The sequence below is a fragment of the Myotis davidii genome, unplaced genomic scaffold (genome assembly GCF_000327345.1).
Source record: "Myotis davidii unplaced genomic scaffold, ASM32734v1 scaffold535, whole genome shotgun sequence".
In the NCBI taxonomy this organism is placed as follows: domain Eukaryota; kingdom Metazoa; phylum Chordata; class Mammalia; order Chiroptera; family Vespertilionidae; genus Myotis; species Myotis davidii.
The window spans coordinates 923766-938651 of NW_006286980.1; the positions used below are offsets into that span (position 1 = coordinate 923766).

General features: G+C 38.4%; 1 protein-coding gene across 1 annotated transcript; it reads left to right on the plus strand.

Moving 5' to 3' along the window:
• Positions 1-2183: 2183 nt before the first annotated feature.
• Positions 2184-10038, plus strand: PTHLH (parathyroid hormone-like hormone). The gene is made up of 4 exons (XM_006758929.2): positions 2184-2252; positions 4415-4473; positions 5707-6129; positions 9595-10038. The coding sequence occupies exons 1-4, from the start codon at positions 2184-2186 to the stop codon at positions 9602-9604; spliced, it is 561 nt and encodes a 186-aa protein (XP_006758992.1). The 3' UTR covers positions 9605-10038.
• The last annotated feature ends 4848 nt before the right edge of the window (positions 10039-14886 follow it).

A 14886-nucleotide genomic window follows, 5' to 3' on the forward strand; every position in this document is an offset into this window, starting at 1 on the left:
GTAAGTGCCCCGTCCTCCCCAGGGCGCCAGGAGAGGGCTGGGGAGGCCAGGGGGAGAGGCCGCCAGGCTGGGGCGCTGCCCGGGCTCAAGGCGGTCAGGGATGCTCCTCGCCCGCCCGAGTGTAGCGAGCGGGGAGGACAGGCTACCTGCTGGGGGCTGAGCCCGGTCCTCCAGCCCAGCGGGAGCCTGGGGAACCTCCAGGAAAGACAGGCAAGAGACACATTTGATGTGAGTTTCCATGAGAGGGAGCGTTCTGGAGTTGTATTTTTTTTTTTTCTTTTAACAGAATCTCCTCTAAGCAAAGATTCTCTGCCTCTAGTGAAAGAAAAAAGTTGCTTTTTGGGGTTTGAAACCCTGAGGCATCCAAGAGGAAGATGAGGGATCCAGGGGAGCGCATACGTCTGTGTGCACGTCTGTACATACTGAATGTGGGTGGCAATTGGTGTGTGAAAAGCAAAAACCTTGCATCCACTTTTATAATGAATGACATAATTTTAAGCATATAAAATGGGACCACATTACATAATGAAGGCATATTATATAAGAAAGTAGTAACAACTTTGCAATGGCACAATTCCAGCTTTAGGATTGATACAGTTCAGCAATGCTGGCGTGCTTGGTTCCAAATGAGTATTAGGTGCGGAGACTTTTCTTCTGGGAATTATTGCTAACAGTTCTTTAATCTGGAGCCACAGGTCTATGGGTGTTGCACTGGAGACTGAAAACTTGTATTCTGGCCTTCTCATTTGGTGATCCCTTTAAGGATAACTTTGACTTTAAAATAATCATCTATCCGAGTACAGGAGATAAATATCACTATGTTGTCTGACTGCAAAGATGGGAGAGTGGTAGAGTAATACTATCTTCATCATCTCTTGGACCTACCTAGCTGTTCACTAACGTGTGTAACACTGTCTTTGGGTATCTTTAAACTGCAGACTCAGTGTTCAGGATGAGAAAACCATAAAGTCTGAGGACTGAGAAGAGTTTGCCTCTGGAGAAGGAATTAAGGGGAACTTTTACACTACAGTAAAAATAGCAGCATCTGATATTTACAATCAAGTTCCTGGTGCTTCCTTGTGAATTCCCAAAGGGGTACAAACAGGCAACAGTTATATACAGCCCCTTGATCTATTATTATGAGGGCAGAAAATCCTTAAATGAAATCACTGTAGACATGTCTGAACCTTGGCACCAAAATGAAAATCTATTATGAATTTCCTAAGGCAAATTGTGTAGAACATTGTACTGCAGATAAAGCTGCATTGTATTCTTCAAATCGACGTTTTGTGGATGTATTTCTGAAAATTATCTTCAGGCTTTTTGCTCATTTTGAGATTTGTATTAAATTCTGTTATTTAAAATCCATATATAAATACAGACAAAGAATGAATTTTTTTTTGGAAGAGTGAATTTTTAAAAAGCACACTTAAATACTGTATTTATTTGGCCAAGAAATACTGTCTTGGAATCCAGCCAATTTTTCTTTAAAGTTGCTTAAGAAATACCTGTTTTCTTTTTTGAGAAACAGTAAATGGACCATGATTAAATCCACAGTTATGGCATTAAAATAGTGCTAACTGTCCTAAAGGCTATTTTTAACTCTTTTTGTTGTTGTTGCACCTTGCAAAATACACATTTTAAAAAACCATTTAGCAGCCAAAGACTCTGTTATAGTTTTGTTTGTGGGTGAAATATAATATTGTATTCAAACACTCACACTCAACAGATGGTTGTAAAACTACCACAGAACATTCTTATAATTAATGGCTAATAGATCATCACATCACAGCCATGTTGTTGCTTTTTTCATCTGAAATCAGTAGATGAAGACGCTTCATCAAATTATTATAGCCAAATGGAGTTTAAAAAACAAGTCATTATTTTTGCCTTGCTGCCAAGTAACAATAAAACAAAACATTAGTCCTCTATTATGCTAAATAAGCCTAATTTCTTGAAAGAAATTTTAACATAGGATCAAACCATGTTACTTCCTAGTTACTTTTCACACCAAGTATTAGGGAAATTGCTTTAGATGGTTTTCTAACTAGGGGCTAACCTTTAAAGGAGAAGAAACTACTACTACACTAATAACACTGTAGAGCTATGCAAAAGAGACAATACAGGTTTGTGAAACCTTTGGAACTGTGAATCCAAAAGACTTTAATTAACGAAGCTAAAGCATGAGTAGATTGGAGCTTGAAAGTCAGACCTATAGGTGTTACTGTCCAGATGAATATGGCTTGCAACAGGTAGCAACCTTTGTGTTTAAGTTAGATGGAACCCCAACAGATTCAGAAATCTAAAAAATCATTGGCTGATCTGCTGGGGAACCAGACTGGGTCTCTTCCGCTTAATGAAAAGCATAACTTTGGACTGAGTCATTTGGGTTGGAAGGGACTTCTGGTGAGTCATCTTAACTCTAACACCCTAACCCTGAGTCTTCCTTGTACCACAGAACTTTTCTTCTCAAACTCAGACTTCTTCTTCAGGAGCCTAGCATCTGCACAAACTGCTGCTTCCTCTGCTGGGAGAGGAATTCCCATCACTCTGTTTACTCCCCGAGTTCCTTGATAGTTCTTTAGAAATTCAATCTTCCCTGAAAACTCCCTTGAGGGTGATTTTTCTTTAAAACAGCTATATTTTGACTGAATTTAGAGTTATCTATGTTAAGCAGTTCCCCCACATTTTTACATTTTTTTTACAATAAGCAAAGGAGACCATGAATATAACATACTTGTTTTTCCATGTTGGGGCTTAGGTATGTAATAAGTTCCGTGTGAACCACTGTGCTATGTAATGTTTACAGGCATATAGAGTAGCAGACTAGTATTGAGGCCATATTTACAACTTCAACATTTCAGGATCATCTAAATTGAAATCCTCCTGAATTTGAATGCACTACTCATTAACTATGTGTATCTGGTTCGTACAGACTAGTCCTTTATCCTTGTGTCAGTTTCTGTCTTATTTTGAAAAGAAATAGAACATTCTATGGACCTTATTCCTTATTAAGGAATAAAGATACTATTATAATCCTGATCCTCTAATGCAGTTGCCCAGTTAGACATTCATTCTTCACACTTGTTTACATACAGAAGTCTTTGAACCACTAAGTGAATTCTGTAACATTTCAGATTTAGCATTGAAGAAAAGCTGCATTTTTCTAATATATTAGCAATTACCCCTAACTGGCAGAGAGAACTTTTATACCTCACAAGAGATATTCTGTTTTAAACGGGACAGAGTTGTGCCATATTGTAGGCTTTTTTCTGAGAGAGAAGGACAGAATGATCCCTCCTTTTCCCATGAGAACCATCCTGGGAAAGTGCAGGCCTTGAATTAGGAGGGCACTGTGACTCACAGTTGACAGGCTGGCCAAGATGACAGGCATATATGCCAGTCACAGGGGGCATGAGCAATATGGCTTGATTAGATCAGGCCAACCATTAAAAGTTTTGGCTTCAGGTTAAGCTAGAATGGGTTGTATTATACATTTGGAGAGCAATACAGATGGGGTGGATATCTGCCAGGAATCCAGAAAGAAATAAAACAACTAAATACTATAAAGGAACGTTGGTTAAGAACTTTTTAATGTGACATTTTGCTAAAAGATGCTTATTAAACTGCAATACTTATGAAATATACAATTATATCAGTCCTATTCTTTAAAAAATATTAGAGGATATGAATGTATTATACCAAAGCCTCAAATTTATAGGTTATTAAAAGTTTCCAGAATACTAACTATTGCCACAAAGTAAGTGAATTTTAATCTAGTCACATGTGGCACCTTCAAAAAGGAAGAGAGACTCCTTCATGCCTCATTTAAACCGGGCTCCTGTTAAATTCCTTTCCATTAAGTCATGTCTTTTTTTTTTGAACAAGCTTCATGGCTTAAAGTCAGTCCATGCACTGAAATACTAAAAGGAAGTTGGCATTCTAGCTAGAAGGTCCAGAGAAATAATGAATGTTTTTTCATGGTTTACCATTCTTTGATTCACAGTATAACTAGACAATTTCTCATTCCCTCAGTGAAAATTCAAACTCTAGGTCTCCCAGTTCTTTGTTTTGGTGATGAAAATTGATGTTTTGGGGCAATAAGCTTGGTCTTCAAGGAAAGTGATAGATTGCTGTCCACTTGCCCATTGTCATGGTTCCCACCACAGGTTTTTCACTCTCTGCCTTTTCTTTCATGTTTTCTCAAAAAAACATCAGCGTCAGTAGGAGAAAGGGTTGAGGAAGGTAAAAAGCAATTGGTTGTGAATCAAAAGAACTCATTGGTGGGACCCTGGCTCTGCCTGGTTTCATTGTGTGGGCAAAGGTGGGACATTTTTCTCTCTCTACACCTCACCTTCCCCATCTGTAAAAAGGAGGATAGTGCTATTCGTTATTGTCGTATTTCTTTGAGGAGGTAAAGAAGCTTGTACTAGTGAAAGCAATAAGGGACCCAGATGCCACTGTGTCAGGAGAGTAAGGGTACATGGGAGGTAGCCCTGTGAAGTACCCTCAGAGACCTTTGAAAATGAACCACTTTGGCCAGAGGTTTATGTCCATGGCAGACATAGGCACAGTTGACATTGGCATAATGACTGACTAATGTATGTCATCCTTAAATATGTTTAATACCATATACACAGACTAAGAGAAGAATTCATGGGTGGGTGGTTAAGCAAGAGCCAGGGTGTCACCTAAAAGAATTGATGATAGCAAATTAGGTTATTCTTTTTCCACTATATTTTTATGAGATGGTTGTTTAAATAGAAAGATTACATCATGTATGTTTGAGGAGATACTTTTAAGACAAAGAACAAGTAGAAAAAGTGAATTTCTTAACTAAGTACTAAGGATAACACCCTCTGAAATCCCTAATTTTTAAAAAAAAAGATGCACAGAAGAAATAAAATGATCTCCCTTAATTTAAACACACAAAGAAGTCCATTTTAAAGAGACCACCCAGCACTTTCCAGAAAACTATGCGTGCTTTCCCTTCACATATAGGTTCTTGGTAGCCTGTAGTCTAATATGTTAAAGTTCAGTCTGTTAGGCAGTTTCCTAGACAGGCTTCACTGCTCACTTTATCCTTCAGTCTTTGTTTGCTTTTGCTCTTACAGCTCGCTGTTCTTTGAGATTCAGTATGATTATTTTCTTAATGGGGGAGCTGTGTGTGTGTGTGTGTGTGTGCGCGCGCGCGCGTGGTCACACACACACACACACACACACACACACACACACACACCTGGGGCAAGTACTCAGGTAAAATCAGCCTCCTCTCTATTTCCCAGGCCAGGACTTCTGGATTTATTTCCCCACCATGGCTCTGGAAAATGTAAAAAGCAGTTCAGTGGTTTCTGTCCATTTCTGAGAATAACTGAATCATATTTAAATAGAAAAGGAAACACAGAAATCACTGAATCTGACCCCTTCCTTTTAAATAGATGGAACCAGGAGGCCCAAGAATGTTTGTGTTCTCACCCAGGTCACAGACCTGGTAAGCAGCAAAGCTGGTACTCTGAGCCACAGCTGTTACCTGCCCTTCCACTCTGGCCCCTTCCCTGCTGCAGAGCTTGCTGCTCTTGCAGCCGGTGTCCTGTATGGGAGCAACTGGAAAACTAAAGGGCATTCCTCCTGTCTAAGTGGTTTCTACCAACAACTAACATTTCATTGTTTCCTTTCTCTCCTGCTATTTTTTTTTTTCCTTTAAAGCAAAAGAGCCGTGTCTGAACATCAGCTCCTCCATGACAAGGGAAAGTCCATCCAAGACTTACGGCGACGGTTCTTCCTTCACAACCTGATCGCAGAAATCCACACAGCTGAAATCAGAACGACCTCGGAGGTTTCCCCCAACGCCAAGCCTGCCCCCAACACAAAGAACCACCCCGTCCGGTTTGGGTCTGACGATGAGGGCCGGTACCTAACTCAGGAAACCAACAAGGTGGAGACATACAAAGAGCAGCCACTGAAGACACCCGGCAAGAAAAAGAAAGGCAAGCCTGGAAAACGCAAGGAGCAGGAAAAGAAGAAGCGGCGGACTCGATCGGCCTGGCGACAGGCTGGCGTGGCTGGGAGTGGGCTGGAAGGGGACCACCTGTCTGACATCTCTGGGACATCGCTGGAGCTCGCTTTCCGGTAACTGGCTTCCTGGCCCAGAGCCTCTCCTTTGCGCTCTCAGCAGGGGGGGTGCAGCTTCCCTCTGCCTTGGCCTGGACAAACCTTCCTGCCCTCCTCCAGCCCTCTGCCCCCATCAGTCACTCCACAATTTAAACCTTGCAAAACCAAGATGACTCAGAACATTGTCTGACTTCCAGCACTGTCCTCCTGCCCCCATAGCATGGGGCTTTCTAACCCGTTTCATCTCGCTCTCCAACACCAATATTTTAGTACTCCACTAAATAACTTCATTTCTTATTCAAGCTTCCGAAGCTAAGGCTTACCTTCATTATTTGCTCAAGACATGTATTTTCCCCTCCTCTCACACTTTAACAAACTTTCTTGATCGTTTTTCATTTCTTACTTTTTTTTTTCTCTTCAGGGGAGGACATAAAAGGCTTTGATATGCTCTACAAAAACTATAGATCAGTATCTTACCATAAATAATCCTGAGACATTCACATTTTATTTAATTAAGTTTATGTAATTAAATTTTATATTAAACATACACTTTACGTTTATTTAAATTTAACTCTGGTTTCTACCAGTTTATAAGAAAAAAAAATCATGATTTCTGGAAATTTTTAAGTATTGGATTGGGAAGGACATGTTTTTCTCATGTATCTATTTGTCCACTGGCAAATTGAGAAAGTTTTCTAGGATATTGCAATAAGAATAATAAAACTTCACGACTATGTGGCTGGTTTGTCCTTAGCTCATAGTTGGAGGTAGTAATGGCATTCACAGACTTTGGAGCCAAATACCTTAGCTTTAAATTTGGGGTCTAAACGTTAAAGTTCAAAACCTTGGACAAGTTAGTTAGTCTTTCTAAGACTCACTCTCCTCTTCTCTGAAATGAAGATAATAATTGTACCAACCTCTTTGGGTTGGATAAAGATGAGATGAGATTGCATGGGTTAAATGCCTGTCATAGAGTAAACAATAAGTTGCAACTTGTTGTTTTGGCCCTTTTAGGCATGGCTCTGATTGTTCACTCTACCTATCTGTTTTAGTGTGTGTGTGTTTCTGTGAGGCAAAAAAGGGCAAATAGTAATTGCATTTTATAACCTAGAAAAACCAAGGCACTCCTCGGTGAAAGGACCTGCGCAGTCCTGGGAACTGGAATAGGTAGTCCTCAGGACTGGATTTATTTCCCCATTTCCTGGCACTTAGGCCAGTGCTATTAGTGCTGCCCCTTGATCTATGCATTTCCACTGATAGGAGCTGTTTTGTTTTTTTTACTTTCCAGTACAGCACTTCTATGGGAAAGAAAGAGGAAAACAACACACGAATGCATCCTATGCAGCTGATGATCTCATTATTTAAGGGGTCCCCTGTTCCTTCTCACTAGAGATAGGACCACAGAGTGAGGTTTCAAAGGGGAGTTTGAACCTATTTACCATCACGTCTCTCTTTGAGTTAAGTGAATAAAACCCAGAGTTAAATAGCGTATAAAATGATAACTATATTGGATTAGTAGTACAGCTTCAGGAATTAATGGGCAGTGGCACTAGTGAAATCATTAGCGCAGTGAATGACCTGTGTTGCCAGTGTCTCATGCATCTGTGAGGGGTAACAGGCCTTATACATGTTGGCTCAATGCAGGTATTCAGTGTACTTTAAGATATGATCCTAACTGTACTTATTTATAACTAATGCAAGGCCTCTATTGCCAGAACCTATTTTTACCCATTCTCTCTCTCTCTCTCTCTCTCTCTCTCTCTCTCTCTCTCTCTCTCTCTCAGAAGTATACATACTTTTATGGATTTTATACGTTTACAATTTGCAATGCTCTTAAGTATCCAGAGAATTAATGAAAATCAGCACTCGTCAATTCTTATTCCAAAGTTATCCTTATGTTAAAGTAGAGCTAGTAAAACTTAGGCAGTGGCCTAATTAAATCCAGACTTAGGACGGAAAGAAATAGAATGTTTCTGCTTCTCCTTTCTACTCCCTGGTTGTGAGGAACGTTCATGGAAAGCACTGTTTGTTTGGCAGCCAGATGTTGGCACTCTCCCAATACAACCCAACAGAGGTGCAGAGAAGAGTGGAGAGATTTAGCAGTGTATTGATGAGAACATCTGGGGCCATGTAAATTTTGTAGTACAAATAGAATCTTTTCAGAATAACTACTTTAAAGTTTTATAAGCAACTAAACGTTTATTATCCTCTCTTTAGTCTTTGCATTATTATATGATTATCTGAGAGGTCTGAAATGGCAAGCGATGAACTTTATTATAATAACTATCTTAGTTCTTAGTAGAAATTGCTGAGCAAAAACTGTCTGGCACTTCATGGACCACTCTGTGGGAAATACATAACTTTAAATTTTGATGTTGCAAATAAGATGTCCAGATTCAGTAGGACTCATCTCATTGAAAACATATGTTTTGCCTTGGTATATATAGATTTAGAAATAATATAAAAGTTTTCAGTATTCAAAAGAGCTAGGACTCTAAAGCATCACACATGTATAATAGACATGCACATATATTTCTAGGTCATGTTTTATGTTTTTCTTGGCTATTCTAATACATGTCTTTATGAAAGGGAAATCGAAAGGAAGGATAACAAGCAAACTGACTGGGCAGTGTAAAATATATTAAATGATCTTTCTTTTGGCCCTTTAATTTGCTCCTTTTTTCTTTTCTAAGAAAATAATTGTTCAAAATGCTATTCATTCCATCCTTGCTTGTGCTATTTTATACTTTTAAATCAATTGATTCTTATTATCTAATTTAAAATAGGCTTTCCAAATTTTCAATGCAAGATCCATTAAAAAAAAACCAGCAAAATAATAAACAAATAATTCTATTTTAATTTTGGCTTCAAAAATTAAAATCCAATGACAGTTTCGTTCATTAGTGTTTAAGGACAGTTAAGAAAATGATAGATGTCATCAAATCATTAGCCAAACATAATCTGTTTAATTATGCATCCTTCAACATATACCTTAGTCACGCACTTTTGATTACCCTCACAACAGCCCATTATCTTAGCAAGAGATTGGCCAAGTGCAAACCTGGAAAAATAAGACACCAGTGATCACCTACACTAGGTATCACTGCGGAATAAACTTCTAAGCATGATGGATTGCACAACCTAGCCTTATTTCCAGATTCCCAAGTGTGTGCCTTCCCTTCCCAAACTTGCCAATTGTTAGCCTTGGAAAATCTCACAGGATCTCCTTTTTCTGACAGAGAATACTTAGAAATGCAAGCCTTTCTGCATTGACCATTTGGATGGATTAATGACTGTGGTAGAGGTTTTAGAGAGTCAGATGGAACCCCAGTTACCTCTTGTAAGAGATATTTACAAAGGGTCCTTAGATCTATTTCTATGTGATCCTATGTTCCTTAATTTATACCATTTATTTTATGTCTCTTCATTTGTAAGAATAATTAACCTATTTTCTCTTCTTCTTTCCCTTCCTTCTCTTTTCAGGAGGCATTGAAATTTTTGCAAAGACCTTCAGAAGACATATTACAGCATTCTGTAATAGTGAACATATGGGAAGTATTAGAAATATTTATTGTCTGTAAATACTGTAAATGCATTGGAATAAAACTGTCTCCCTCATTGCTCTATGAAACTGCACATTGGTCATTGTGAATATTTTTTCCAAGGCTAATCCAATTATTATTATCACATTTACCATAATTTATTTTGTCAACTGATGTATTTATTTTGTAAATGTATCTTGGTGCTGCTGAATTTCTATATTTTTTGTAACATAATGCACTTTAGATATACATATCAAGTATGTTGATAAATGACACAATAAAGTGTCTCTATTTTGTGGTTGATTTTCATGAATTCCTAAATATAATTATCCAACCTGATTTTCCTCTGTGCATGTAAAAATAGCAGTATTTTAAATTTGTAAAGAATGTCTAATAAAATATAATCTAAATTACATCACGACTCAGAAGGTGAATTATGTCCTGCAAGATTTATAGTAGAAGGAACACACTGTAATTTTTACACTGTGTTTGATATGGCCTTAAGTTTAATATATTTATATTGGTACATAGTCCAACATTTTCACATTAGCTTTAAGTTTAAAATCACTTAAAATGTAGTTCATCCAAAATTTAAGTTCAATTCAATAGAATAGCTCAACTACCTAGACATCATTTCCTGAAATACGTCCAATTTGAAGTGAAGACGAGAGAGGGGAGAAGAGAGAGAGAGAGAGAGAGAGAGAGAGAGAGAGAGAGAGAAACATTGATGTGAGAGCAGAACATCAATTGGCTGCCTCCTGCACACCCTCCAATGGGGCTTGAGCCTGCAACCCAGGCATGTGACCTGACCAGGAATTGAGCCTGCAATCTTTCAATGCATAGGATGACATCCCAACTAACTGATCTTAGTTCTTAGTAGAAGTTCTTAGTAGAGAGAGAGAGAGAGAGGAGAGAGAGAGAGAGAGAGAGAGAGAGAGAGAGAGAGAGAAAGTCAGGAGAAAAGATTAATGATACATAATCCAGAGAGTCAGCCAGAGCTGGAAAAAAAGGGGGCGGGAGGAGAGAAACAGATCAGGAACCTTAAGGACAGGGGTAATTTTAACCAATGTAAAGTTTGATTTATGAGAGCTTGTTCCTATTGGTAACAATTACAAGCGTAAGAGAGCTATTTGAGCATTCTACCTATTAATGTTTCTAACCAGAGAAAGGAGAGAGATTTATGTTTGGGAGATACGTGACAACTCAAAGGGCCTTCGCTGTGAAGACTGCTTTCCTGTTCTACCACGGTTTCAAACCACATGGGCGCAACATCACATGCAATCCCTTTTCCATTTTGAGTATCATCCTACTTGTTCCTACCTCTATGTTCAATTGAAAACACAAACAACTTTCCTTGTACAGAATATTTTTTTCTGTAACTGTCTACAGCAGGGGTGGAGAACTTCTGGTTCGCAGGCTGTAGAAGGCCCGCAAAATCATGTGGTCTGATCCTGCCAAGGCATTAACGGTGAGTTAAATAAATGTTTGACCAAATAAGGCAGACTAATTTTTAAGTTGATAAGTTTGTGTGGCCTGCAAATTATGTTGTAAATATCCAAATGGCCCTTGGCAGAAAGAAGTTTCCCCACCCCTGCTTAGGACACATCAGAAAAACAGAACAAAAAGCCTAGGAATCAAGCAAGCGCATGTTCAGGAAGCATTCTGTTTATGCCGAATATCCTGGTAGATATTTATAAGATGTTTGGGAGGCACGAGAAATCAAATACTATAACTGCCCTCAATACTCCCTCGTTCCAGTGAGCAGCTTACAGATTCATAGACATGAAACAACTAAACACTGTAGTCAGAAACTATTGAAATGATACAAAAATCTATGAACATTTTAAAAAGGAAAAAAATAACGGGGCGATTAGTCTGAGCTGGATGTGAGAAGGACAATGTTTTGGGAAGGAGTATTCTAGCATTGAACTTACATTTTTATTTGAGTCCCATTGCCTTCAAAACAGGACCCATCTTACTATTTCTTGGTAAGAATTTTGAACCTATGTAAGCAAGAAATACGAGAATTTGTGCTTAGCTTCACTTATGAATTTGTTGGAGATGGTTTCTACACCTAAGGAATACTCAGAAGTTTAAGGCCAATACATCAAACCCATATAAAGCAACTAGTCTGGAGTGTCTTAAAAGCAGATATAACCACATTTTACCAAACCCTGCCTGCAATTCTAAATCTTAAGATTGCACCAGATCCTTATAAGTTTGTCACATGAAAAATATGTTTTTTTTAAACTCTAGTTTAGTAATTACTTAGACATTAAATCAAGGAAGCATCAGATTCAAGTCATCTTCTACGGTTTTTTCCTCACAAATAGCCCATGCCTGAAAAGAAAAGGGGGAAGAGGGAATGTAGGGACTTATAGTTACCAATTCTCACCAAAGCATTACTAATGCAATTATTACCCTAGGTCTCTAGCACTAAAATCATAGGATGAGGGAATGGAGTGAAAAGATGAAGGAAGCAAAAAAAATTTTGAAACAAAAATTGTCATTTTTTTATATCCTTGCTCTTTTCTATGAAAGAAAAACTGAAATACGTGATTTAAGATAGTGAGTGTTTAAATGTAAATAAACTCCTAACAAATTACAGTCTAAGTGAATTTGGTTCATCCCTTACTTAAGTAATGTTTATGAAACAAAGACAAGTTGGGCTAAGTATTATAGAATTAAGAAAATAAAATGTAACCTGCTAACTTTCTATTACCTTCCTCAAATTGAATTCAGACAGAAATTTGGTATTTCATTAGGTACCAAATATATATTTAAGGACACTGTGGAGTCTAACTCCCAAGACAAATGGTGATACTTAAATGTGAAAACCCCATGCCTTTCTTCTGTATGTTCCCAGCCATTGATGTAAAACAGGTGCAATCTAAAGCACTATGCCTATACTGCAGTTAACATATTCAGAGCTACATGAAGATATGAACCAAGATCAGTGTTGACATTACTGGTGCTGAAAATATTGAAAGTCAATATTGCCATCTCCCTTCCTTGTTACAAAAATTAGTTTGGAATGCAGGCAGCAACAGAGAAATGTGGAGAAACTGGAGCTTTTCTTGGCAGAAAGCATAAGCGTATACCTTGACGGTTAAGAACTCAGTTTTAATTTTCCATTAACTATTCTGAGTACCAGTTGAGCAAAGCAGCTATTAAACTTTCTGTATCTGCTCTACAAGTGCCAAGAGAATCAGTCTTTATAAAATCAAAAAGCTCTTCCTGATACACTATATATTGAACCCCAAAGAGAATGAAGTCAAGTATTACTTCAATTTTACCTTATAGTCAACTCATTGAATAATAAAATATGGTTAAATAGATTGTATGTGCTTAAACATAGTCAATGAGTTTTGTAAGAAATTCTGAAACACATTATCACAAGGTATTAACTTTAGAATAATCTAAAGTTTAATTGGGTATCTTACAGTTTAACTGATATTTTTCCCTATGGCCACAGAGTCCATGGAAAAATAGAACCAGCTGTTGACAGAAACAATGTGTTGGATCTCAGAGGGTTTATCTCCCATAAACAGAGTGTGCTTTATTTTTTAACATGGTATACTTTTTAAAAAGATTTTTATTGGGGTTTTTTTTTAGAGAGAGAAAAGAAGGGAGAGAGAGAAATATCGATTATGCCCCCTGCACGCCTCCTATTGGGATTGGAGCCTGAACCTGAGTATGTGCTCTGACCAGGAATTTAACTGGCAACCTTTTGGTGTATGGGATGATGCCCAACCCACTGAACCACATTGGCCAGGACTAACAGGATATACTTTTATTGAGAGTTCTAAGTGTTCCCAGGATGTTCCCAGGATAGTGATCATCCCCAATTAAGGGTCAAAAACATTCAAAGCACTTCCTTTTATTTAATAACCCAGAAGGTGTTAAGAACAAGACTCTTATCAAAGGTTCCATTTATACAGTTCGCAAAACACTACCAGGTGGTAAGTTACTCCTAAGGACTGTCTATGGAACATTTCAGATAGCTACTAAGATTCCAAAGTCTAAAGGTATTACTTCAATTAATTACATTATCATGTGTTCTGGGGTTAACTCCTTAAGAATAGTACTATTCCTTCCACGTTGCCAATGTTATTTCCCCAATTGTTTTGTGAACTTCTTAAGAGCAGGAACATATGGTCTTATTTAGTATGTACCATCCAGCACGAGATAACAGCATTAGCACATAGCAGGTGCTCACTAAATACTGTTGAACAGAATTTAAAGGCTCTCTCTGTTTCTGATGAATCCACCGAAGAGCAGAGTTGAACAAAACGTCTGCCAGGGGTGTTGAGTATTTCAGACTCCCATGCCAGGCCATTCTCTTCGTCCAGTCACAAGAAGCTTGGAGAGTGAGGGCTCCAAGTTATCTAAACCACTCACCAGAGTGCCCTTTGTGTTTCGGCCCCTGGTTTAATGGGCACGCTTCCAGCCCTATAAGTACAAGAAGCAAGGGTTTGTGTTGAGTATACAGCAGCCTCCCAGAGGAAGGGAGGAGAATTTAAAATATCAGGTTTTCCTCCTATGAATACACTGCACAGAAGTTACCCACAGGGCCCAGTTGTGCAGAAGAGGCACACTGCTATTTTGTCAGAAGATCAATATACACAGTTCCCAACCGGAGTTCCCCAACATCGGGATGAGAACACTCACATCTCTGTGTGACTTCCTGATATTCTCATATTTACAAGTGCAACGCACGAGGGTGTGTCTTCAAACTTCTTTTTAATTAAATTTCAAAACACCTCCTAGGGAATTTCTTTATGTTTTCCTCCAAACTGGAAGACATTTCCAAATTGGAATAAATACAAAATGTGTCACCCTTGAAAAATGGATTTGTTTTCATGGTGACTCCTAGTCCTTGCCAAATGTGCATTGCTTTGGGGTCTGAAAAGCAAAATCATGCATCCATCTCCCATTTGAACAAGGCAACTGACGGAACAAGCTCACTGGGTTGTCATTGAAAAACTGCTGGGAAGCGGCTCTGTTGAGTTTCATGTTCTACAAAATAAATGCAAAACAATAACAAACCATGCCACACTGGGCTTCGTAATTCTATATTCACATTACTCTTACATTCAACATGAGTTTTAGCAGAACCCTTGAGTCACTGCAGCATACAAACAATAGACTGAAGAGGAGTGCCACGGCTCTCCATAGGTGAAAGAAACTAGAGAGAGCAGGTGTGTTTTCTCAAGGAGAAATTTTCCTCTTC

What these genes read in the sequence shown, in the direction of transcription:
- PTHLH (XM_006758929.2), top strand. Translation starts at nt 2,184, where the DNA reads ATGAGTAGATTGGAGCTTGAAAGTCAGACCTATAGGTGTTACTGTCCA. An exon ending in ATGAATATGGCTTGCAACAG is followed by an intron (nt 2,253 to 4,414) that starts GTAGCAACCTTT and finishes TTCTTTGAGGAG; the next exon opens with GTAAAGAAGCTTGTACTAGT. An exon ending in GATGCCACTGTGTCAGGAGA is followed by an intron (nt 4,474 to 5,706) that starts GTAAGGGTACAT and finishes TTTCCTTTAAAG; the next exon opens with CAAAAGAGCCGTGTCTGAAC.